General features: G+C 38.4%; 1 protein-coding gene across 4 annotated transcripts in view; it reads left to right on the top strand.

The window, feature by feature from the left end:
• UNC79 (unc-79 homolog, NALCN channel complex subunit) overlaps positions 1-23,810 on the top strand; it is a gene marked incomplete at both ends in the record, with an annotated part of 200,721 nt that overhangs the window by 58,663 nt on the left and 118,248 nt on the right. For all 4 annotated transcript variants that reach the window (XM_082681877.1, XM_082681876.1, XM_082681874.1 and 1 more), the window contains 2 exons: positions 1,189-1,360; positions 9,230-9,460. In XM_082681877.1, coding sequence (XP_082538003.1) covers positions 1,189-1,360; positions 9,230-9,460 — 403 coding nt within the window. The remainder of the gene's footprint in view (positions 1-1,188; positions 1,361-9,229; positions 9,461-23,810) is intronic.

Raw genomic sequence — 23,810 nt, 5'->3', positions numbered from 1 at the left:
TCCAGATGCGCAGGCTCAGTACTTGTGGCTCACGGGCCTAGTTGCTCCACGGCATGTGGGATCCTCCCGGACCAGGGCTCGAACCCGTGTCCCCTGCATTAGCAGGCAGATTCTCAACCACTGCACCACCAGGGAAGCCCCAGAATGCAAATTTTAAAGCTAGAGACTAAGTCTTCTGTTTCTCTTATCCCAGTGGCTGATACATGTAGAAGTGCAATAAATGTTTGCTAAATAAAACATTACAGAAAGTTTGGAAATAGAAAAAAAAATCAACCATACAGCTGTCATCATCATCACTTTTGCACATGTTCTTCTAGGTTTATTCAAATGCATATTTTATTTATATAACTGTAATCACAGTGTATCCACATTCTTTTTGATGTAACCTTATACCATTAGCTCTTTTCCATGTTGTGTAGTTTCCACATTTATCCTTTTTAGTGCCTACATAATATTTATCTAGATTATTTTCCTCCACCAGTAGATATTTCAATTTCTTCCTTTTTTTTTTTTTTTTTACTGTTAAAAATAACTCTGATAACTATTTTTGTGTATAGTGCTGTTTGTATATTTTTTTTCTTAGGGTAGATGACCAGATGTGGTTGACTGGGTCAAAGGATCTGAATATTTTAATGGTGCTTGATACATTACCCAACTGATTTTCAGAGAGTGTATGTGAATTTCATACATCACCGTATGAAACTGATAGTTTTTGCTAAACCCTTGCCAACATTGGGTATTATGTTTTTAAATTGTCATTTGCTTAGCAAGTGAAAAAGGAATCTTCGTTGCTCACTGTCAGGTCTTTGAATACTAGATATTAAATAGTTTTCCATCTGGGTACCAGTTCCTCAGTCTTTCCTTGTATTATGCATTTGATGTCCACACAGCTTCATATTAGATATAGGAGAAGCATTGACATATAGTGGGATGGTTGGTGAACTAGAAGCCAGAAGGCATCAGTTCTGCTTGATTCTAATTGATTGGAGGAAGTAGCCTCTTTGTGCCTCAGTCTGTTCATCTTTGAAATGGGGATGGAGTAGAAAATAGTAAGGAAATTAGGCTCCTTCCAATTTAAAGGAGAGCAATGAGTAATGCTTGAGTACTCATGAAGTAATTGCTCTGAATAGGTCATAATCTCGAATGTGTTTTTTGGCAGTCTCACTTGAAATCTCTCCCCTTTGGCAGCTTGTTGAAAGAAGCCGAGTTCCATGCTGAGCAGCGGGAACATGAGCTCAATCGCCGGCGGCAGCTGGGCCTCTCCTCCTCCCACCATTCCCTGGATAACGCTGACTTTGACAACAAAGATGATGATAAACACGACCAGCGGCTACTCAGTCAATTTGGGATATGGTTCTTAGTAAGAAAAGAAGTTAACTCTTCTCTGCTTTCTTATGTTTCATTCCAACATTGCGCTGATGAGGAATTTCTTCTGTTCTTTTTAAAGAAGTAAATAGTAAATAGTGAAAAATTAAACTTAGCATAGGGACTCTATACTCTAGGACAGTGACTGCACATTGGATTTACCTGGGAAGGCTTTTAAAAAATGCCATTGCCCAGATTCCACCCCAGAATCTTGGGACCTTTTTAAAAAGCTCCCTAGTTGATTCTAATGAATAGCCAGGTGTTGAAACCTACCGTGCCAGACCCTAAACTGTTGGAAATGCACAGGTTGACAATAAACAAGTGGGGAAGTTGCTAGGGTAGATTGTGAGATACTGGATTCAATATAATTTACAGATCATTCATCCGATCGACATGAAAGTTTGCTTGAAAGTTCAGTCTCTGTGGAGCTTTTTGTGTATTTATGGCAAGTCTGCAATACAGCCAGAAAAATTATAGCCAAACCAATGCAAGGAATTTGATTGCTATTGACTGATTCAACTGCAGTATTCATTCAGGAAAGATCAAACATACAGATCCAAAGTTCCAAGCATGCTGAATTTGCCAGTTCTGCAGAAAAGCAGACTTCTGTTTTTGTCCGTTGGAGACATGGACTAAGTCTCCAAAGGGATACATCTCTTTTATGCTTTCACACATTTTTTTGGTTTTGTTTTGCTTTGTTTTGTTTTGCCAAATTGGGGTTTAATTGTTGATTTCGCATGTCTTGCTGCTAGAACTTATTATCTAATGACATACTGACTATTATTGTGAACTCCTGAAGGCAAAGATAGCGTTTTACTTATTTCTTATATTCCTGAACGCTGCTTCAGTGCTTAATAAGAGATTATTTCAGAAGGATTGAATTACTAAGTGATGAGCAGTTTTGGAAAGTCTATTTATAATATGGTGAACTGGGGGGTGGGCTCTAAGGTTTCAGAATTATTACTGATAGGAAATTCTTGGCTAAATCTGATCATTTTAGAACTGAAATATATATAGATTATTTTTTACTGAAGATATTTATGAAATTTCACTTTGTAGACTTAACTTGTTAAAAGTATCTAGTGCAGATTATGTAACAGATTTCTTATATGGGAAAAGCTTATAGGGAGGTGCAATCTCGAGGGGAAATTCTTACAGTACATCTCTCTCTGTAGAGAAGAACACAGTTTCCAGGCTAAGTGGTCCTCCATCAATTTAAAAACTGCCTATTTTACCCCTTCATTTTTCTGATGAGGACAGAGAAGCCCAGAGAGGCAGTTCAACTTGCCCACAGTCACTGCTAACAACCAGTTAGGAGCAGAAGGTGGTTGGGACACAGCTCTAGTCCCAAACTCTGATTGAGGGGCAGAGAGTGCCTGATTCAGCTTCTTCTGAAGGCCAGTCTTGGACTTCTTAACATACAATTCCTAATAGCCAGAAGGAAAGTGTACATTTAAAACTTTGGACAGATCGAAACCAAGATGGTGGAGTAGAAGGACGTGCTCTCACTCCCTCTTGCGAGAACACCAGAATCACAACTAGCTGCTGGACAGTCATTGAGAGGAAGACACTGGAACGCACCAAAAAAGATACCCCACATCCAAAGACAAAGGAGAAACCACAATGAGACGGTAGGAGGGGCGCAATCACAGTAAAATCAAATCCCATAACTGCTGGGTGGGTGACTCACAGACTGGAGAACACTTATACCACAGAAGTCCACCCACTGGAGTGAAGGTTCTGAGCCCCACGTCAGGCTTCCCAACCTGGGGGTCCAAAAACAGAAGGAGGAATTCCTAGAGAATCAGACTTTGAAGGCTAGTGGGATTTGATTGCAGGACTTGAACAGGACTGGGGGAAACAGAGACTCCACTCTTGGAGGGCACACACAAAATAGTGTGCGCATCGGGACCCAGGGGAAGGAGCAGTGACCCCAGGGGAGACTGAACCAGACCCACCTGCTAGTGTTGGAGGGTCTCCTGCAGAGGCAGGCGGTGGCTGTGGCTCACGATGGGGACAAGGACACTGGCAGCAGAAGTTCCGGTAAGTACTCCTTGGCGTGAGCCCTCCCAGAGTCTACCATTAACCCCACCAAAGAGCCCAGGTAGTCTCCAGTGTTGGGTTGCCTCAGGCCAAACAACCAACAGGGAGGGTACCCAGCCCCACCCATCAGCAGTCAAACGGATTAAAGTTTTACTGAGCTCTGTCCACCAGAGCAACAGTCAGCTCTACCCACCACCAGTCCCTCCCATCAAGCCTCTTAGATAGCCTCATCCACCAGAGGGCAGACAGCAGAAGCAAGAAGAACTACAATCCTGCAGCCTGTGGAACAAAAACCACATTCACAGAAAGATAGACAAGATGCAAAGGCAGAGGGCTATGTACCAGATGAAGGAACAAGATGAAACCCCAGAAAAACAACTAAGTGAAGTGGAGATAGGCAACCTTTCAGAAAAAGGATTCAGAATAATGATAGTGAAGATGATCCAGGACCTTGGAAAAAGAATGGCAAAGATCGAGAAGATGCAAGAAATGTTTAACAGAGACCTAGAAGAATTAAAGAACAAACAAACAGAGATGAACAATACAATAACTGAAATGAAAACTACAGTAGAAGGAATCAATAGCAGAATAACTGAGGCAGAAGAACGGATAAGTGACCTGGAAGAGAGAATGGTGGAATTCACTGCTGCGGAACAGAATAAAGAAAAAAGAATGAAAAGAAATGAAGACAACCTAAGAGACCTCTGGGACAACATTCAACGCAACAACATTCGCATTATAGGGGTCCCAGAAGGAGAAGAGAGAGAGAAAGGACCCGAGAAAATATTTGAAGAGATATAGTCGAAAACTTCCCTAACATGGGAAAGGAAATAGCCACCCAAGTCCACGAAGCACAGAGAGTCCCACACAGGATAAACCCGAGGAGAAACACGCGGAGACACAGAGTAATCAAACTGACAAAAATTAAAGACAAAGAAAAATTATTGAAAGCAGCAAGGGAAAAATGACAAATAACATACAAGGGAACTCCCATAAGGTTAACAGCTGATTTCTCAGCAGAAACTCTACAAGCCAGAAGGGAGTGGCATGATATACTTGAAGTGTTGAAAGGGAAGACCCTACAGCCAAGATTACTCTACCCGGCAAGGATCTCACTCAGATTCGACAGAGAAATCAAAAGCTTTACAGACAAGCAAAAGCTAAGAGAATTCAGCACCACAAAACCAGCTCTACAACAAATGCTAAAGGAACTTCTCTAAGTGGGAAACACAAGAGAAGAAAAGAACCTACAAAAACAAACCCAAAACAATTAAGAAAATGGTCATAGGAACATACATATCGATAATTACCTTAAATGTGAGTGGATTAAATGCTCCAACCAAAAGACACAGGCTTGCTGAATGGATACAAAAACAAGACCCATATATATGCTGTCTACAAGAGACCCACTTCAGACCTAGGGACACATGCAGACTGAAAGTGAGGGGATGGAAAAAGATATTCCATGCAAATGGAAACCAAAAGAAAGCTGGAGTAGCAATACTCATATCAGATAAAATAGACTTTAAAATAAAGAATGTTACAAGAGACAAGGAAGGACACTATATAATGATCAAGGGATCAATCCAAGAAGAAGATATAACAATTATAAATATATATGCACCCAACATAGGAGCACCTCAGTACATAAGGCAACTGCTAACAGCTATAACACAGGAAATCGACAGTAACACAATAATAGTGGGGGACTTTAACACCTCACTTACACCAATGGACAGATCATCCAAAATGAAAATAAATAAGGAAACAGAAGCTTTAAATGACACAATAGACCAGATAGATTTAATTGATATTTATAGGACATTCCATCCAACAACAGCAGGTTACACTTTCTTCTCAAGTGCGCACGGAACATTCTCCAGGATAGATCACATCTTGGGTCACAAATCAAGCCTCAGTAAATTTAAGAAAATTGAAATCATATCAAGCATCTTTTCTGACTACAACGCTATGAGATTAGAAATGAGTTACAGGAAAAAAAAGTAAAAAACACAAACACATGGAGGCTAAACAATACGTTACTAAATAACCAAGAGATCACTGAAGAAATCAAAGAGGAAATCAAAAAATACCTAGAGACACATGACAATGAAAACATGACGATCCAAAACCTACGGGATGTGGCAAAAGCAGTTCTAAGAGGGAATTTTATAGCTATACAAGCCTACGTCAGGAAACAAGAAAAATCTCAATCTAACCTTACACCTAAAGGAACTAGAGAAAGAAGAACAAACAAAACCCAAAGTTAGCAGAAGGAAAGAAATCATAAAGATCAGAGTGGAAATAAATGAAATAGAAACAAAGAAAACAATAGCAAAGATCAATAAAACTAAAAGTGGGTTCTTTGAGAAGAAAAATAAAATTGATAAACCATTAGCCAGACTCATCAAGAAAACGAGGGAGAGGACTCATAGCATTATAATTAGAAATGAAAAAGGAAAGTTACAACAGACACTGCAGAAATATGAAGCATCCTAAGAGACTACTACAGGCAACTGTATGCCAATGAAAAGGACAACCTGGAAGAAATGGACACATTCTTAGAAAGGTATAACCTTCCAAGACTGAACCAGGAAGAAATAGAAAATATGAACAGACCAATCACAAATAATGAAATTGAAACTGTGATTAAAATCTTCCAACAAACAAAAGTCCAGGACCAGATGGGTTCACAGGTGAATTCTATCAAACATTTAGAGAAGAGCTAACACCCATCCATCCTTCTCAAACTCTTGCAAAAAATTGTGGAGGAAGGAACACTCCCAAACTCACTCTATGAGGCCACCATCACCCTGATATCAAAACCACACAAAGATACTCAAAAAAAGAAAATTACAGACCAATATCACTGATGAATATAGATGCAAAAATCCTCAACAAAATACTAGCAAACAGAATCCAGCAACACATTAAAAGGATCACACACCATGATCAAGTGGGATTTATCCCAGGGATGCAACGATTCTTCAATATACGCAAATCAATCAATGTGATAAACCATATTAACAAATTGAAGAATAAAAACCATATGATCATCTCAATAGATGCAGAAAAAGCTTTTGACAAAATTCAACACCCGTTTATGATAAAAACTCTCCAGAAAGTGGGCATAGAGGGAACCTACCTCACCATAATAAAGGCCATATGTGACAAACCCACAGCAAACATCATTCTCAGTGGTGAAAAACTGAAAGCATTTCCTCTATGATCAGGAACAAGACAAGGGTGTCCACTCTCACCACTATTATTCAACATAGTTTTGAAGTCCTAGCCATGGCAATCAGAGAAGAAAAAGAAATAAAAGGAATACAAATTGGAAAAGAAGAAGTAAAACTGTCACGGTTTGCAGATGACATGATACTATACATAGAGAACCCTAAAGATGCCACCAGAAAAGTACTAGAGCTAATCAATGAATTCGGTAAAGTTGCAGGATACAAAATAATGCACAGAAATCTCTTGCATTCCTATACACTAATAATGAAAAATCTGAAAGAGAAATTAAGGGAACACTCCCATTTACCATTGCAACAACAACAAAAAAACCTAGGAATAAACCTACCTAGGGAGCAAAAAGACCTGTATGCAGAAAGCTATAAGACACTGATGAAAGAAATTAAAGATGATACCAACAGATGGAGAGATATACCATGTTCTTGGATTGGAAGAATCAATATTGTGAAAATGACTCTACTACCCAAAGCAATCTACAGATTCAGTGCAATCACTATCAAATTACCAATAGCATTTTTTATGGAACTAGAACCAAAAATCTTAAAATTTGTATGGAGGCACAATAGACCCCGAATAGCCAAAGCAGTCTTGAGGGAAAAAAACAGAGCTGGAGGAATCAGACTCCCTGACTTCAGACTATACTACAAAGCTACAGTAATCAAGACAATATGGTACTGGCACAAAAACAAAAATATAGATCAATGGAACAGGATAGAAAGCCCAGAGATAAACCCACACACATATGGTCACCTTATTTTTGATAAAGGAGGCAAGAATATACAATGGAGAAAAGACAGCCTCTTCAATACATGGTGCTGGGAAAAGTGGACAGCTACATGTAAAAGAATGAAATTAGAACACTCCCTAACACCATACACAAAAATAAACTCAAAATGGATTAGAGACCTAAATATAAGACCGGACACTATAAAACTCTTAGAGGAAAACATAGGCAGAACACTCTTTGACATAAATCGCAGCAAGATCTTTTTTGATCCACCTCCTAGAGTAATGGAAATAAAAACAAAAATAAACAAATGGGACCTAATGAAACTTGAAAGCTTTTGCACAGCAAAGGAAACCATAAACAAGACAAAAAGAAAACCCTTAGAATGGGAGAATATATTTGCAAACGAATCAACGGACAAAGGATTAATCTCCAAATATATAAACAGCTTATGCAGCTCAATATTAATAAAACAAACAACCCAATCCAAAAATGGACAGAAGATCTAAATAGACATTTCTCCAAAGAAGACATACAGATGCTGAAGAAGCACATGAAAAGCTGCTTAACATCACTAATTATTAGAGAAATGCAAATCAAAACTACAATGAGGTATCACCTCACACCAATTAGAATGGGCATCATCAGAAAATGTACAAACAAAAAATGCTGGAGAGGGTGTGGGGAAAAGGGAACCCTCTTGCACTGTTGGTGGGAATGTAAATTGATGCAGCCACTATGGAGAATAGTATGGAGCTTCCTTAAAAAACTACAAATAGAACTACCATACGACCCAGCAATCCCACTACTGGGCATATACCCTGAGAAAACCATAATTCAAAAAGACACATGCACCCCAATGTTCATTGCAGCACTCTTTACAATAGCCAGGTCATGGAAGCAACCTAAATGCCCATTGACAGACGAATGGATAAAGATTATGTGGTACATATATACAATGGAATATTATTCAGCCATAAAAAGGAACAATATTGGGTCATTTGTTGAGACGTGGATGGATCTAGAGACTGTCATACAGAGTGAAGTAAGTCAGAAAGAGAAAAACAAATATCATATATTAACGCATATATGTGGAACCTAGAAAAATGGTACAGATGAACTGGTTTGCAGCGTGGAAATAGAGACACAATGTAGAGAACAAATATATGGACACCAGGGGGGGAAAGTGGTGGGGGTGGTGGTGTGATGAATTGGTAGATTGGGATTGACATGTATACACTGATGTGTATAAAATGGATGACTAATAAGAATCTGGTGTATAAAAAAATAAATAAAATAAAATTCAAGAAAAACCAAAAAACAGAAAATAAAAAACAAACAAACAAAAAAAACTTTGGCCCAAAAGATAGAGATACAATTGCTATAAAGACTTGTTTCCCTGGCCAAATATTGACAAGTTGTACATTAAAAAACGAAACAAAACAAAAACAAAACCAAAAACCAGAAAAGGCCTCTACCTCTTGTTAAGTGAATAAGCTGCAGCAGATGTCAAGAAGAGAAGGACGAGGTAAAGCAGTTACCCGACAGTGGTATTATGTCACTCCTGTCAAGGGGGGGAGATTTCAATTACTCATAAATGTAGTTTTAATAAGAATTTAAACAAATCATATTTCAGTAATTCTTAAAGTGGTTCAAACATTTAAATAAATAAATAGGCATTCAAAGGGTTCAAAGAACAACAACAAAAAAAACCCTGAAAAAGCCTCTGCCTATTTCAAATGGATTATACGGGGCATCTTTCTTTTGTTTTCGTCTTTTACCAAACATGTAATAATTATGTAAGGAGGCTGAAGGAGAGTCTGATCTACCTATTTCCAGGTGAGCCTCTGCACGCCCAGTGAGAACACCCCTACGGAAAGCTTGGCCAGGCTGGTGGCCATGGTGTTTCAGTGGTTTCACTCCACAGCGTATATGATGGATGATGAAGTTGGAAGTTTAGTGGAAAAGCTGAAGCCTCAGTTTGTCACCAAGTGGTTGAAGACAGTATGTGATGTTCGCTTTGATGTCATGGTCATGTGCCTTCTTCCCAAACCAATGGAATTTGCCAGGGTAAGTGGAGGCTGTCGATGAAAAAACATAATCAATAATCGATCTAAGAAAGAAATGGAAAATGTTATTTGAGCCAACCTGAGGATTATAACCCAGGAGAGAGTCTTTCAGAAAGTTCTGAGGACTGTTCTGCCCATTAGAGGTCAAAGCCCAGGTATGTAAAATTTTGAGACAAAGGGTTTTACATCAAATGATGTATTATTGACAGTTTACAGAATCCAGATCTACACATACAAAGCACGTAGTGGGTCATGGGTCATCATGGCCCTTTACAAGATCAAGAAGGGAAGTTATCTTCTAAGGAGTTGTGACCCTTGATGAGGTTAAGAAGGAATGTTATCTCCTAAGGAAGTCTGGTTAATGCAGTTGCACAACACACACTAAAGGGGATGGAGGAGGCCCAAATGGGCAGAGAAAAATTTTTTTTTTTTTTTTTGCGGTACGCGGGCCTCTCACTGTTGTGGCCTCTGCCGTTGCGGAGCAGAGGCTCCGGACACGCAGGCTCAGCGGCCATGGCTCACGGGCCGAGCTGCTCCGCGGCATGTGGGATCCTCCCAGACCGGGGAACAAACATGCGTCCCCTGCATCGGCAGGCGGACTCTCAACCACTGCGCCACCAGGGAAGCCCAGAGAAAAATTTTATGTTTAAAATTTTCTTGTCTTGCTATAAAATATGAATTGTTTTCATCAAGGCCTACAGCTTGGACCTTGTTGGAGAGGAGGACTTAGGGAGAAGCACTATTGTTACAGAAACACTGGGTTTGCCTCTTGGTGGGTGTCGAGCCAGAAGACACAACCAAGGCAAAGAGCTGGAGAAGGAGGGATTTATTACTTGCAGCAAGTGAGGAGAACACCAGGGCTCTTTCCCAAAGTAGTGTCTCTCTGAACAGCAAAATTGGGGAAGTTTTAAGCTAAGGGTACGTGCATATTCATGAAGGGACTTGAGCAGAGAATTCAGCATAGAACTGGGGCAAAGATGGACAGAGTCCAGACTTTAGTGGATAGAAGTCGGGGGTCAGAAAAGGTCAACATCATCATTCCTTAGGTTCCGACCAGTCTGGGGTCTCAGCATGTAGTTACCATCCTCTACCTGGTAGGGTGTGTGTGTGTGTGTGGGGGGGGGGCTTAGTTCCTGCAGAACTCAAAAATATGTATCAGATTGTGATGTATATTCTTGAGGAGGAACTAGGACTCTGCTTTATTGCTGAACTATTGTTTCTTGACTGCTTTTCCTTTGTTCCTGCCCTTAAAATCATTAATTACTGAGACCTGTTCAAGGGCAAGCATTGTGGCCAGGCTTAGATCACAAAATGGCTTAGGTGAAATGGCTTCTTTTCTGTCAAGAAAGCCATTCCTGGTTCTCTTTCTCTGGGGACACCCTACCCTATCTGCTTACACTACCTTAGCCGCTAGAGTATTATCAGTGACTGTAGAAGAGGGACATCTCTCTTTAACTTAGTCTTTTATTTATTTATATTAATTTTTATTATAGCTAAGTGAGTTTAGTAACTACATTTTAAGTGATGTGCTGCTTTGATGATAGTTTGTGATGAGGAAGAATGGCAAGATGAATGTGCAAAGTATCTTTAAGAAATTTAAGGAAATATTCTTTCCTGATATCGCTGAATATTTTTATTAAGAAACAGCAGAAAATAAAAAAGCCTTTCCATGAGGTGGCAAGAGCTCAGTCCTTTTCTGGTTTACAGTCTGTGGAAAGGCTAACATTTGACTAGGGGCAATTTCTGTGGTTTCACATATATTTCTAGAGATGAATGGTCCCTGCCCTCCCATCTGGAATGCCCAAAAGATTTAGGAACTGCCACAATGCTCCTTTTCCTCTGGCTTATAGGACAAATTTCTCTGTGCTTATCCTCTTGCTTCTGCCTCGGTGGATCACAGGCTTCAGATATACAGCTGGTAAGACATCATATTTCTTGAATACAATATGATTTGTGTCTAACCCAGCAAGATGGATATCTAGAATCAGTTTCTGGCAGCAATATATGAATTTTTTTCAAGGTATTTTCTAAGTTTTAATTTTTTTGTGTGATTTTTGGGTTTACTTTCAATGAAGTCTTGAGGCAGTTTTCAGTTGATTTTATTTCATTTATTTATTTATTTATGTATTTATTCATTTATGGCTGCATTGGGTCTTCATTGGTGCACGTGGGCTTTCTCTAGTTGCAGTGAGCAGGGCCTCGTCGTTGAAGTGCGTGGCTTCTCATTGTGGTGGCTTCTCTTGTTTCGGAGCACGGACTCTAGGCGTGTGAGCTTCAGTAGTTGTTGCACGCAGGCTCCGTAGTTGTGGCGCACAGGCTTATTTGCTCCGTGGCATGTGGGATCTTCCCGGACCAGGGCTCAAACCCATGTCCCCTGCATTGGCAGGCGGATTGTTAACTACTGCGCCACCAGGGAAGTCCCAGTTTTCAGTTTAAATAAGATATTTAAGGATAAAACAGAACACAGACCTTCTAAAGAGTAGGTTTTATTAGATTTCCAGGAGTCAGAGCGTTCTTTGCATTTACCAGGATACACTTCTTTCTTCTTTGGTGCCACCTACTGACTCATATATAAAATTAGATTTTTGCATGATGGAAATGTGCAAAGAATGCCACTTCCTGGCATTCTTTGACTGTGTTGATATGTTTTCTATCATTGTTCCTTTTGGAATAGTAAAGAACTGGTGTGATCTGATTCTGAAAGATAAGAAGAAGTGATTATGTTGGGAGGAAAACTATTCCTCTTATAGCTTGGGTTCAGTGGTTGCGAGCCTGCATATTAATTGTTAAGAGACATATTAACAAGAGAAGAGACAAAATTTATTAATATTTATGCACAGGAGTACTCTTCATTGACGGGTAATTTCTTTAATAACCAGAGATAAAAGGTCTATATACCAAACTTCCAGGGGGTGGGGTGGGAGGAGGCATTTCGGAGGAGGCATTTCGGAGGAGGCTTGAATGGGAAGATATGGAAAGTTCTTCTGGGCATTTTGATGCCAATGGAAATGGGCAGCCTGTCTCCAAGGCAGCTGAATTCACAGGAAACTTCCTTTGAAGGGGGTTAATGGCAGCCATATTTTTCTGGAGGCTCTGCTTTAGTCAGGTAAGGGAAGTTCAGATAAGGTTTCTCTCTACATCTTCTTCAGCTCAAATGTTTTCACTTTTTTTTTTTATCTTCACTTTATAAAGATAAAAAATAATCTTTATACCAACTCTGGGGGTCTGAGTGGGTCCCCACATTTCTCCTATCTGTAACTTCCCTAGAAGTTTCACACGAAAAGGAATCTAGGTTGATTGACTTGGAAAGAAGATTTGAGTTAGGAAATGCTAGGTAAGAGATCTGAACAGGAGGAAAAGAGCATAAATTAGAACAAGGAAATAAAAAGAAAACAAAGATTAGTGGTTAGAGTAGACAGTAAACCTAGTTTCTGAGTCCGAAGGGCAGCCAGTCAAGAAGATTTCTAGATGTTGGGCTTGAAGCATCTTTAGATGATGAATGAGACCATCAGTGTCATGGTCGTGGTTATTTCCTAGAGCAGAGCATGGAAGATGCGGATGTTTGGTGAACTTCCTCAGTGGCCTAAACTGTTGCAGCAATTAGTCCTCTGAAGTTTATGTCAAGTTGTCCTGCTTCAGCTTACAGGACTTTGGGACAAGACAACCTAGAGTCTCAATAAGGAACTGGGCAGTCAGGTTTTAGTTCTTAGTGACACCAAGTGAAGAGGGTAGTAGAAAAATTGGAAACATTAATTGCTGAAAATGTGCAAGACAGCAGGATCCAGTTTATAAAGAGGTTAAAAATAGCTCAAAGACAATGAACAGGACTAGAATCTGAAAATCCACAGGATGGGTTATAGTTTTCTGCTGAAACATAAAATTTCTCTCTCAATTACCACCATTTTGATCAAAGAAAATCAAAGTAAGATGATTCTTGTTCACAACATAAGTCTAGTCTCATTAAATTTGGCCTGATTATTTGCATAAGTGCAGCAAAAATGGTATTTGACCACATGGGCCTTTAAAAATTTGCTTTGCTGGAAGTTTTTTTAAAGAATCTCAGATTGGACTTTTATTGATTTATTTTTTTAAAGATTTTTTTTGATGTGGACCATTTTTTAAAGTCTTTATTGAATTCATTACAAGACTGCTTCTGTTTTATGTTTTGGTTTTTTGGCCACGAGGCATGTGGGATCTTAGCTCCCCAACCAGGGATGAAACCTGCACCCCCTGCATTGGAAGGTGAAGTCTTAACCACTGGACTGCCAGGAAGGTCCCTCAGATTGGACTTTTAAAAGCCTCTCCATGCTCGGAAGCCAATCTGTCATCATACTTATCTGCAGTACCTATAGATTTGGGTGCATTTCTCTTCTTGAGCTCCCCAAAATACTCTGTTTCCTGGGCCTGTCAAGAAGTGACTTTTCTTATTTGCCTGTAGGCTGGGAACATCATAAGTCAGGTACCAGGCTGGTTTTTTCCAAGAGGGCTTTATAAGCATTGGTTCCATGATGTCAACCTTAGTTCCTTAAAGCTGTCTGGTCATATTTGATTCTATGCATATCTTTCTCAAATATGACATTTCAGTCAAAGCCTTGATAATATAACCAATTTTTCCAATTATGTCCTGTTACAAGGAGAACAGATTCTTACTGAACTTGTGTAAATAGCTATATTGCCATATAAATAAGAGTATTGTAAGAGTTTCTGAATTCTGGGAGGTTCAGGTAGGGAGAAAAAGAAATGTTTTGCTTTTGTTTACAAAGGTATAATCTACTAAATAGTCATGAGTTATAGATAGCTTAAGAGAAATCTTATACCCAGAAAACAGAATATTAATGAACCAGCAGTAAAAAACACATAAAAATTACCATCTTCCTTCAGCAGTTCATTCAGTCCCATGTAATTAATTATTTGTTCTGCTTGGTCTTGGGTTAGCAGTTTTATGAACCCATTGGCTTCTCCACTAGAGTTCTGGAATCTTTACTCAGTCCAGTGGCATGGTCTCAAAGTTACTTGAGCAATTCCATCAGAAGTATGTACCCCAGATTACCTGTTATAGTCCTTTCCATGGGTCTCAGAGACAGTCCTTTTTGCTGAAGATGAAGCATTCTGGATAGTAGCCGATTGCAAGAGCTTTCTGGAAAACACTGGAATAAAACAATAACTGTGAATGATAAAGGCTTAAAATGGCTGTATTAAAGATCTGATGAGAGCAACTGGAATTATGATGATAAAATTATGCCATTATTGTATACTATCAGGCAAAATAGCATAAGAATATAATAGTGAACAAAAAAGGCATTGACAGATTTTTAGAAATTACATCTAATTCCTGGAATATTTATGTTAAAAACATTTACCTATACAGATATAAGCTAGGGAAGGTTAAGAATCTCTTCTTATTTGACCATGATTTTCATGCAGTTCAACATATTAAATAGACCTAATTAGCTTAACATCTCTTTTTCCTAGGAGAGAACAAATCCTCTGAGGTTTTCCAGAGGCCCTCTCAGAAGTCTCAAAGTCAATTTGAGATCAGGATTTTATTTAGGATTTGATTTTGGTGTATGTACTGCCGAAGCGAGCATAAGGATTTGATCTGGGGAAGCAAAATATCAAAAGTTGTCAAAATGTCAAAAGGTTTGGACACTTAATTAACCAGGATGACAGGTCACTATGAAATGATACTTAGTTATCCATTTAACCAAAATGGCAATACAGATATCAAAAGTAAATATGGGATCTAACATAATTTAAAATTGAGAAGACTCGGTTCTTTTAAATAATTGAGGACATGATGAAGACATTTCCCCCCCCACACACACACAGTTCCTTTACAACTTCATATTTTCATTCAGGTTTTTGTCCTTCACTTTCCTCTTTCTCATCTGAAAGCCTTCACACAACCTCTAAACCACTATTGATACCTTAGGACAGAATCACAATCTTTTCCCTTGACAAGAACACCCCTCATTCCTTGAATATTTTGCATAAAGAGGTTTTTCCTTCATCCTTATTATTTCTAGAAGTTTCATTTATATATTGATTATAATTTTCAACACTTAATAACCTCTATTTTTCCACGAAGACCAGGAAGTAAACAATTGTGAATTGCTTGTCACATACCAGCATTTTGTAGCATACTAGCAAATTTTATGATTATACCATCTCATAACTTCTAGAGGATATGCTTCTTCATAGTATAATTTCTCAGAGTGGCAAATGAACACATTTATTAACAGATCCAAACAGCTTTAGCTCTCTGTAAAAATAAGAAGCCAAAAGTAGATAAAATTAAACTTATATTCAGTAGTTAATGTTTTGGTGTTTTATCTTATTTAGAAATGATCTAGATATTCAATGAATATCTATCATTTGACTCAATATAAATTTAGTTTCAGGTTACCAAAAAGATTTTGGAACCTACTTCTAAGAAGACATATTATAACACACAATTACTGTTGAAATAAAGCTTGTCATAATAATAATTTGATTAAAATGGAATCTATAAATTTTATAATCTTAAACCTCTAGTAAATATAATATGAGCTTATTTGACTAGTAAACCCACGTCGAATAAAAATGTATGCTCATATCATACTCAGTGCTGATAACTCAGAAGATGCAGCTGTTTTTATTAAACCAACAGTATTAAAATAGTCTTATTTATCAAAGATTTACACAAATTGTTACTGAACTCAGATTTGGCTGCTCACTTCTCAAAAGCCAATACTTGAGAGGCAAGTATTTGTAGAAAGGAAAGTTGCTTTAATTAGAAAAGCCAGCAATCTGAAGAGGTGAACTCATGTCCCAAGACCAAGTTGGAAGATTGTGCTCAGCCATGACAGTTTTTTTTTTTTTTTTTTTGCGGTGCGCGGGCCTCTCACTATTGTGGTCTCTCCCGTTGCGGAGCACAGGCTCCGGACGCGCAGGCCCAGCGGCCATGGCTCACGGGCCCAGCCGCTCCGCGGCATGTGGGATCTTCCCAGACCGGGGCACAAACCTGCGTCCCCTGCATCGACAGGCGGACTCTCAACCACTGCACCACCAGGGAAGCCCCATGACAATTTTTAAAAGGAAAAAGGGGAAAGAATCTCTGAATCACTGAGGCAGGAAGTTGGGTTCTGCATCATTCCCCGTTGGGTGCAGACTGGCTGACTCTTTCTTCAGATGTTATATTGCCTGCGTGATCTGCCTGCAGGATTGCTAAGGGTGCTGCTGGGGGTAGAGAGCTTGTTATTCTTTAACTCCTTAATTCTTCATTCTTGCTTCTTTTAATCCAGGAGAAGAATCCACAGGTTAGGCAAGGCATGGTGTGCACTCAGGAGAGCATAAGTCAGGAGTTAGGTTAAATTGTCTAGTGATCTCGTTCCTATAAGGTTTGAGGGGAACAGAAATAGGCAAACAGGAAAAGGGGCAAAAGAGCTGCTTACAAATCCCCACTTTTCAGACATCATTCCATTTCTGTGGGATTAGGGGTGAAGGTCTGTTCTCTGTAACTTCTTCATGCTGACATAGGGCACTGTATTCTCAGAGTGAAAGATGTCAACATGGGTCTATAGCATTTCTTTGCTGACAATTTTACTTGCCCACTTATATATATGGGCAGAGCAAGCTATAATTATTTTGATGCCCACAAAGATATAGATTATTATGAGCAATAATGTTAATCCCATTCTTTTGAGGCCAGTTCTTAGAAATGTACTAGCCGTAGATTCAGTACTGCTCAAGTGGAGCACCTTATGTCATGGCTACAGTCTGGTCATCATGCAGTCAGCTTTTCCCCTCTGGTGGCAGTTAGAGTATCTGTAAAACAGCTCAGGAATGTGCACCAGACACTGAAAGATTCTGTGACTCTCTAGTCCTAATCATTAACTGCTTGAGCCTGCTTTTTGGTGACTCAGGGAGGCCTGGGAGACTTCAGCTTTTCTACAAACAAGAGGCAGGGAACATAGAGGGGCCTTTGTACTTGGGGGTGGGGTGGGGGCTCAAGGTTCTGCTCAGTTTCAAAATCACATGAACTTGAAAAACATTTGGGTTGCTTCCTATATTTCTGAGAGTTTGGGGAATATTTAAATTTTTTTTTCTTGTAGTTTTATTGATCTTTGCTATTGTTTTCTTTGTTTCTATTTCATTTATTTCCACTCTGATCTTTATGATTTCTTTCCTTCTGCTAACTTTGGGTTTTGTTTGTTCTTCTTTCTCTAGTTCCTTTAGGTGTAAGGTTAGATTGTTTATTTGAGATTTTTCTTGTTTCCTGAGGTAGGCTTGTATAGCTATAAACTTCCCTCTTAGAACTGCTTTTGCCACATCCCGTAGGTTTTGGATCGTCGTGTTTTCATTGTCATGTGTCTCTAGGTATTTTTTGATTTCCTCTTTGATTTCTTCAGTGATCTCTTGGTTATTTAGTAACGTATTGTTTAGCCTCCATGTGTTTGTGTTTTTTACTTTTTTTTCCTGTAACTCATTTCTAATCTCATAACGTTGTAGTCAGAAAAGATGCTTGATAAGATTTTAATTTTCTTAAATTTACTGAGGCTTGATTTGTGACCCAAGAAGTGATCTATCCTGGAGAATGTTCCGTGCGCACTTGAGAAGAAAGTGTAACCTGCTGTTGTTGGATGGAATGTCCTATAAATATCAATTAAATCTATCTGATCTATTGTGTCATTTAAAGCTTCTGTTTCCTTATTTATTTTCATTTTGGATGATCTGTCCATTGGTGTAAGTGAGGTGTTAAAGTCCCCCACTATTATTGTGTTACTGTCGATTTCCTGTGTTATAGCTGTTAGCAGTTGCCTTATGTATTGAGGTGCTCCTATGTTGGGTGCATATATATTTATAATTGTTATATCTTCTTCTTGGATTGATCCCTTGATCATTATATAGTGTCCTTCCTTGTCTCTTGTAACATTCTTTATTTTAAAGTCTATTTTATCTGATATGAGTATTGCTACTCCAGCTTTCTTTTGGTTTCAATTTGCATGGAATATCTTTTTCCATCCCCTCACTTTCAGTCTGTATGTGTCCCTAGGTCTGAAGTGGGTCTCTTGTAGACAGCATATATATGGGTCTTGTTTTTGTATCCATTCAGCAAGCCTGTGTCTTTTGGTTGGAGCATTTAATCCACTCACATTTAAGGTAATTATCGATATGTATGTTCCTATGACCATTTTCTTAATTGTTTTGGGTTTGTTTTTGTAGGTCCTTTTCTTCTCTTGTGTTTCCCACTTAGAGAAGTTCCTTTAGCATTTGTTGTAGAGCTGGTTTTGTGGTGCTGAATTCTCTTAGCTTTTGCTTGTCTGTAAAGCTTTTGATTTCTCCATCGAATCTGAATGAGATCTTGCGTGAATAATGAATCTGAATGAATCTGAATGAGATCTTGAGTAGAGTAATCTTGGTTGTAGTTTCTTCCCTTTCATCACTTTAAGTGTATCGTGCCGCTCCCTTCTGGCTTGTAGAGTTTCTGCTGAGAAATCAGCTGTTAACCTATGGGAGTTCCCTTGTATGTTATTTGTCATTTTTCTCTTGCTGCTTTGTCTTTAATTTTTGTCAGTTTGATTACTCTGTGTCTCCGCATGTTTCTCCTTGGGTTTATCCTGTGTGGGACTCTCTGTGCTTCGTGGACTTGGGTGGCTATTTCCTTTCCCATGTTAGGGAAGTTTTCGACTATAATCTCTTCAGATATTTTCTCAGGTCCTTTCTCTCTTCTCCTTCTGGGACCCCTTTAATGTGAATGTAGCTGCGTTGAATGTTGTCCCAGAGGTCTCTTAGGCTGTCTTCATTTCTTTTCATTCTTTTTTCTTTATTCTGTTGCGCAGCAGTGAATTCCACCATTCTCTCTTCCAGGTCACTTATCTGTTCTTCTGCCTCAGTTATTCTGCTATTGCTTCCTTCTCCTGTAGTTTTCATTTCAGTTATTGTATTGTTCATCTCTGTTTGTTTGTTCTTTAATTCTTCTAGGTCTCTGTTAAACATTTCTTGCATCTTCTCGATCTTTGCCTCCATTGTTTTTCCGAGGTCCTGGATCATCTTCACTATCATTATTCTGAATTCTTTTTCTGAAAGGTTGCCTATCTCCACTTCACTTAGTTGTTTTTCTGGGGTTTCATCTTGTTCCTTCATCTGGTACATAGCCCTCTGCCTTTGTATCTTGTCTATCTTTCTGTGAATGTGGTTTTTGTTCCACAGGCTGCAGGATTGTAATTCTTCTTGCTTCTGCTGTCTGCCCTCTGGTGGATAAGGCTATCTAAGAGGCTTGTGCAAGTTTCCTGATGGGAGGGACTGGAGGAATATTTAATTTTTAAAAGCTCTTATTTTTTTTAAAGCCCATTTAGAATAGAGATCTTTTAAGGTGTTTTATAAATAATTTGGCAAAACCATCCAGAGGAAGAAAATACCATATATACATACCATACATATATAAACTTACAGGCAGACACAAATACAGACCTAATACAAAACTCACTAGTTTATATAAGAGCTGGTTTTCATCTTTACCTCACTTTTATTCAAATTATGTTTCTAGCAGATGGACCAAGTTGTTAGTTAATCTGTTCAATATAGGGTTAAAGTTTTTAAGCAATATTTGTAGGGGGAGACCCTTAAGAGCTTTTTATTTGCCCTGATATATAATCTGATAGAGGCTGTGATTCAGCCTAAGACAGTTGTTTTAGTTGACTAAGAAGGTACTTTTTAAAGGCTGGAGTGTGCTAAGGAAAAAGGCATTGGAGGTTTGTTAAGGGGAGTGTTAAGTGATGCTTATCAGGAGGAGAAATAAATTTCTCCTATTTTATGAGAGGAGGCAATAGTACAAATAAAAGCAAGGCACCCCTTAGAGAGCCACAGTTAATTCCTTGAACATTTGCATTTTAAAGAGATGATTCTCAAGTCCTTGAGAAGATAGTGCTGGGTGGTAGAAGTTTTAAATGTCAAAGAGGGAGAGAAAGGATGCAAGCTTGTAAGATAACAGTCTAAGAGGGTTTTCAAGGGCAGATTTGTCTCTTAACAGGTTTTGACTGGGACAAACAAATTCTCTTGGCAGCGTTGAGCTTTTACAAGCAGGCATTTTGAGGAGGTTCATGGGAGGTGGACAAAATTATTTGTGTTGAGAGTCTGCAGTTTTTAACAGGTCCAAGGTGAGGTCTTAGTTGAGAAGAGGACTCAGAGGAGCCTGTCCGAGGAGGCTGGGCCTAAGACGATTGCTGTTTAAGTGTTTCTTCTTCTGAAGGGCAGGGCAGTCCCTTTTCCAATGTCCTGACTTTCTACGGTATCTGCAATCATTTTGAGATGAATAGGGGAGGCTTTGGGGCTGGTAAGAAGGATGGATGAGCTTTGGGATTCTTCCAGAGCCACAGTTTAGTTTTTGTAAATATTCAATTAGTAAGGCAAGGCCACTTATTTTTAATTCTTCAAAGAATTAGATGACAGCCTCAATAATAACATTAGGGAGCTGGCCTGCCCATGCAACCACATTACTTTGAAGTAACCTCTTTATATCAGAAACGAGATTTTCAACTAAAGTAGAAAACAAAAGACTTCTATGATCTGAGATTTGTAGATTTAGAGCTGTGTGCCTTTGCAATATTTTTTATAAATTGTGTGACAAAGGTTTTAGGATATATTCCTTTTCTCCAAGTAGATCATTCCATTTTAGTGCAATTAAACTTCTGAGGGAAGGCCTTTATAATGGCTCCTACCAGGCTCTGAATGTCAACCTCCAACTGGGTCATTCGTAGGAGGGAGGTGGTGGAGGGGGGAGGTTTAGGGTGGGTGTGGATTTTATTTTTCTTTCTAAATCAGATTTCTGTTCTTCAGTTTTGTTAAGGGAGTCTTTTAGGCTAGCTGTGATCCTTTTTTTGGTGTGCTTCTGTCAATCTGATCCTTCCCCATTGGTAAGAGGACATTTATTTAGGGTGAGAACTCTCTAAAATCCTTTTAAACATAAAAACTTTTCCAAATCAAAGGATCCATTGTCTGGTCACTGACAATTTAGTATCTCCATAAGGATACCTGTTCCAAAATGTGACCCAAAACCAACAGGCCTTTATATGGCTTAACCATAAATTAAATAGCCAAGGGGACCTCAGTAATGATACATTCCACAATCGCAACATTATCAGTGGTAGCTCTTCTGAGTCTATGTAACTAACAACAACCCCAGAAATGTAGTCACTTCCTGAAAATGTCTAGTCAATCATCTAGCGTGTTGGCCAATATGATACCAAATAGATATTTCAACTTTAAATGGAGTTTATTTGTTTTGAATAATGTGGAATTCTAGATATAACAATTAAATATTTAAAATTGGATTCATTTAAAATAAGATAGTTTTGGGGCAATTAATCTATGACCAAGGAGGCAAGAATGTACAATGGGGAAAAGACAGCCTCTTCAATAAAGGGTGTTGGGAAAACTAGACATGCAAAAGAATCAAACTGGACTACTTTCTCGCACAGTATACTAAAATAAATTTAAAATGGATTAAAGACTTAAACGTAAGACCTGAAACCATAAAATGTCTAGAGGAAAACATAGGCAGTATGCTCTTTGACATCAGTCTTAGCAATATTTTTTAGACATGGCCCCTCAAGCAAGGGAAACAAAAGCAAAACTAAGCAAATGGGACTACATCAAACTAAAAAGCTTTTGCACAGCAAAGGAAACGTTCACAAAAGGAAAAGACCACGTACTGAATGGGAGGAGCTATTTGTAAATGATATATCTGATAAGGGGTTAATATCCAAAATGTACAAAGTACTCGTACAACTCTTATAAAAAAATCCGATTAAAATTGACCAGAGGACCTGAATAGACATTTTTCCAAAGAAGACATACAAATGGCCAATAGGCACATGAAAAGATGCTCAACATCACTGATGATCAGGAAATGCAAATCAAAACCACAATGAGATATCACCTCACACCTGTCAGAATGGCTGTTATCAAAAAGATGACAAATAGCAAGTGTTGGTGAGGATGTGGAGAGAAGGGAACCCTCTTGCACTGTTGGTGGGAATGTAAATTGATGCAGCCACTATGGAGAACAGTATGGAGGTTCCTCAAAAAAATTAAAAATAGAGCTACCATATGATCCAGCAACTCCACTTGGGTATTTGTCCAAAGAAAACAAAAACACTAATTAGAAAAGATACATGCATCCCTATGTTCACTGCAGCATTATTTATGATAGACAAGATATGGAAGCAACCTAAGTGTCCATCAATAGATGAATGTATAAAGAAGAAGTGGTACATATATAATGGAATATTACTCAACCATAAAAGAGGATGAAATCTTGCCTTTTGTGACAACATGGATGAACCTACAGGGCATTATGCTAAGTGAAATAAGTCAGATAGAGAAAGACAAATATTGTGTGATTTCACGTATATGTGGAATCTAAAAAAACAAAACAACTGAATAAACACAACAAAACAGAAACAGAGTTATAGATACAAAGAAGAAACAGGTGGTTCCGGGAGGGGAGGAGGGTTAGGGGGAAGAGAGAAATAGGTGAGGGAGATTATGAGGTATAATCTTCCAGTTGCAAAATGAATGGGTCACATGGATGAAATGTACAGTGTGGGGAACATAGTCAATAACTATGGAATATCTTTATATGGGGACAGATGGTAACTAGGCTTATTAGGGTGGTCATTTTGAAATATATAGAAATATCAAATCACTATGTCGTGTAACAGGGACTGATATGGTGCTCTAGGTCAATCATACTTCAAAAACGAACAAACAAACTCATAGAAAAAGAGAGCAGATTTGTGGTTACCAGAGGCGGGGAGTGGGGGAAAGGGGAATTAGATGAAGGCAGCTAAAAGGTACAAAATTCCAGTTATAAGATAAATAAGTACCAGGGATATAATGTAAAAACATGATAAATATAATGAACATTGCTGTATGTTACATGTGAGAGTTGTTAAGAGAGTAAATCCTAAGAGTTCTCATCACAAGGGAAAAATATCTTTCTATTTCTTTAATTTCGTATCTGTAGTGACGGATGTTCACTAAACTTATTGTGGTAATCGTTTCATGATGTATGTAAGTCAAATCATTATGGTGTACAGTACACTTTAAACTTATACAATGCCGCATGGCAATTATAACTCAATAAAACTGGAAGGAAAAAAATAACATATTTTCCCACAAATCTTGTGTTATACAGTAAAGATCTAGGACCAGTCAACCCTTTGTTACTTTGATACGTATAATAGTAATATAGGATCTTTATTTAAAATCAGAATTACAAACAGAACCTCAGTTTGTAATTTTAAGTTCTTCTGCATTAGAAAATTAATATACTATCTTATTTAGTAAAAAATATAGCTTTTAAAAAA

This window comes from Grampus griseus, assembly GCF_964374135.1.
Source record: "Grampus griseus genome assembly, chromosome: 2".
NCBI classification, from domain to species: Eukaryota; Metazoa; Chordata; class Mammalia; order Artiodactyla; family Delphinidae; genus Grampus; species Grampus griseus.
This window is presented reverse-complemented; position numbering and strand designations above follow the sequence as displayed.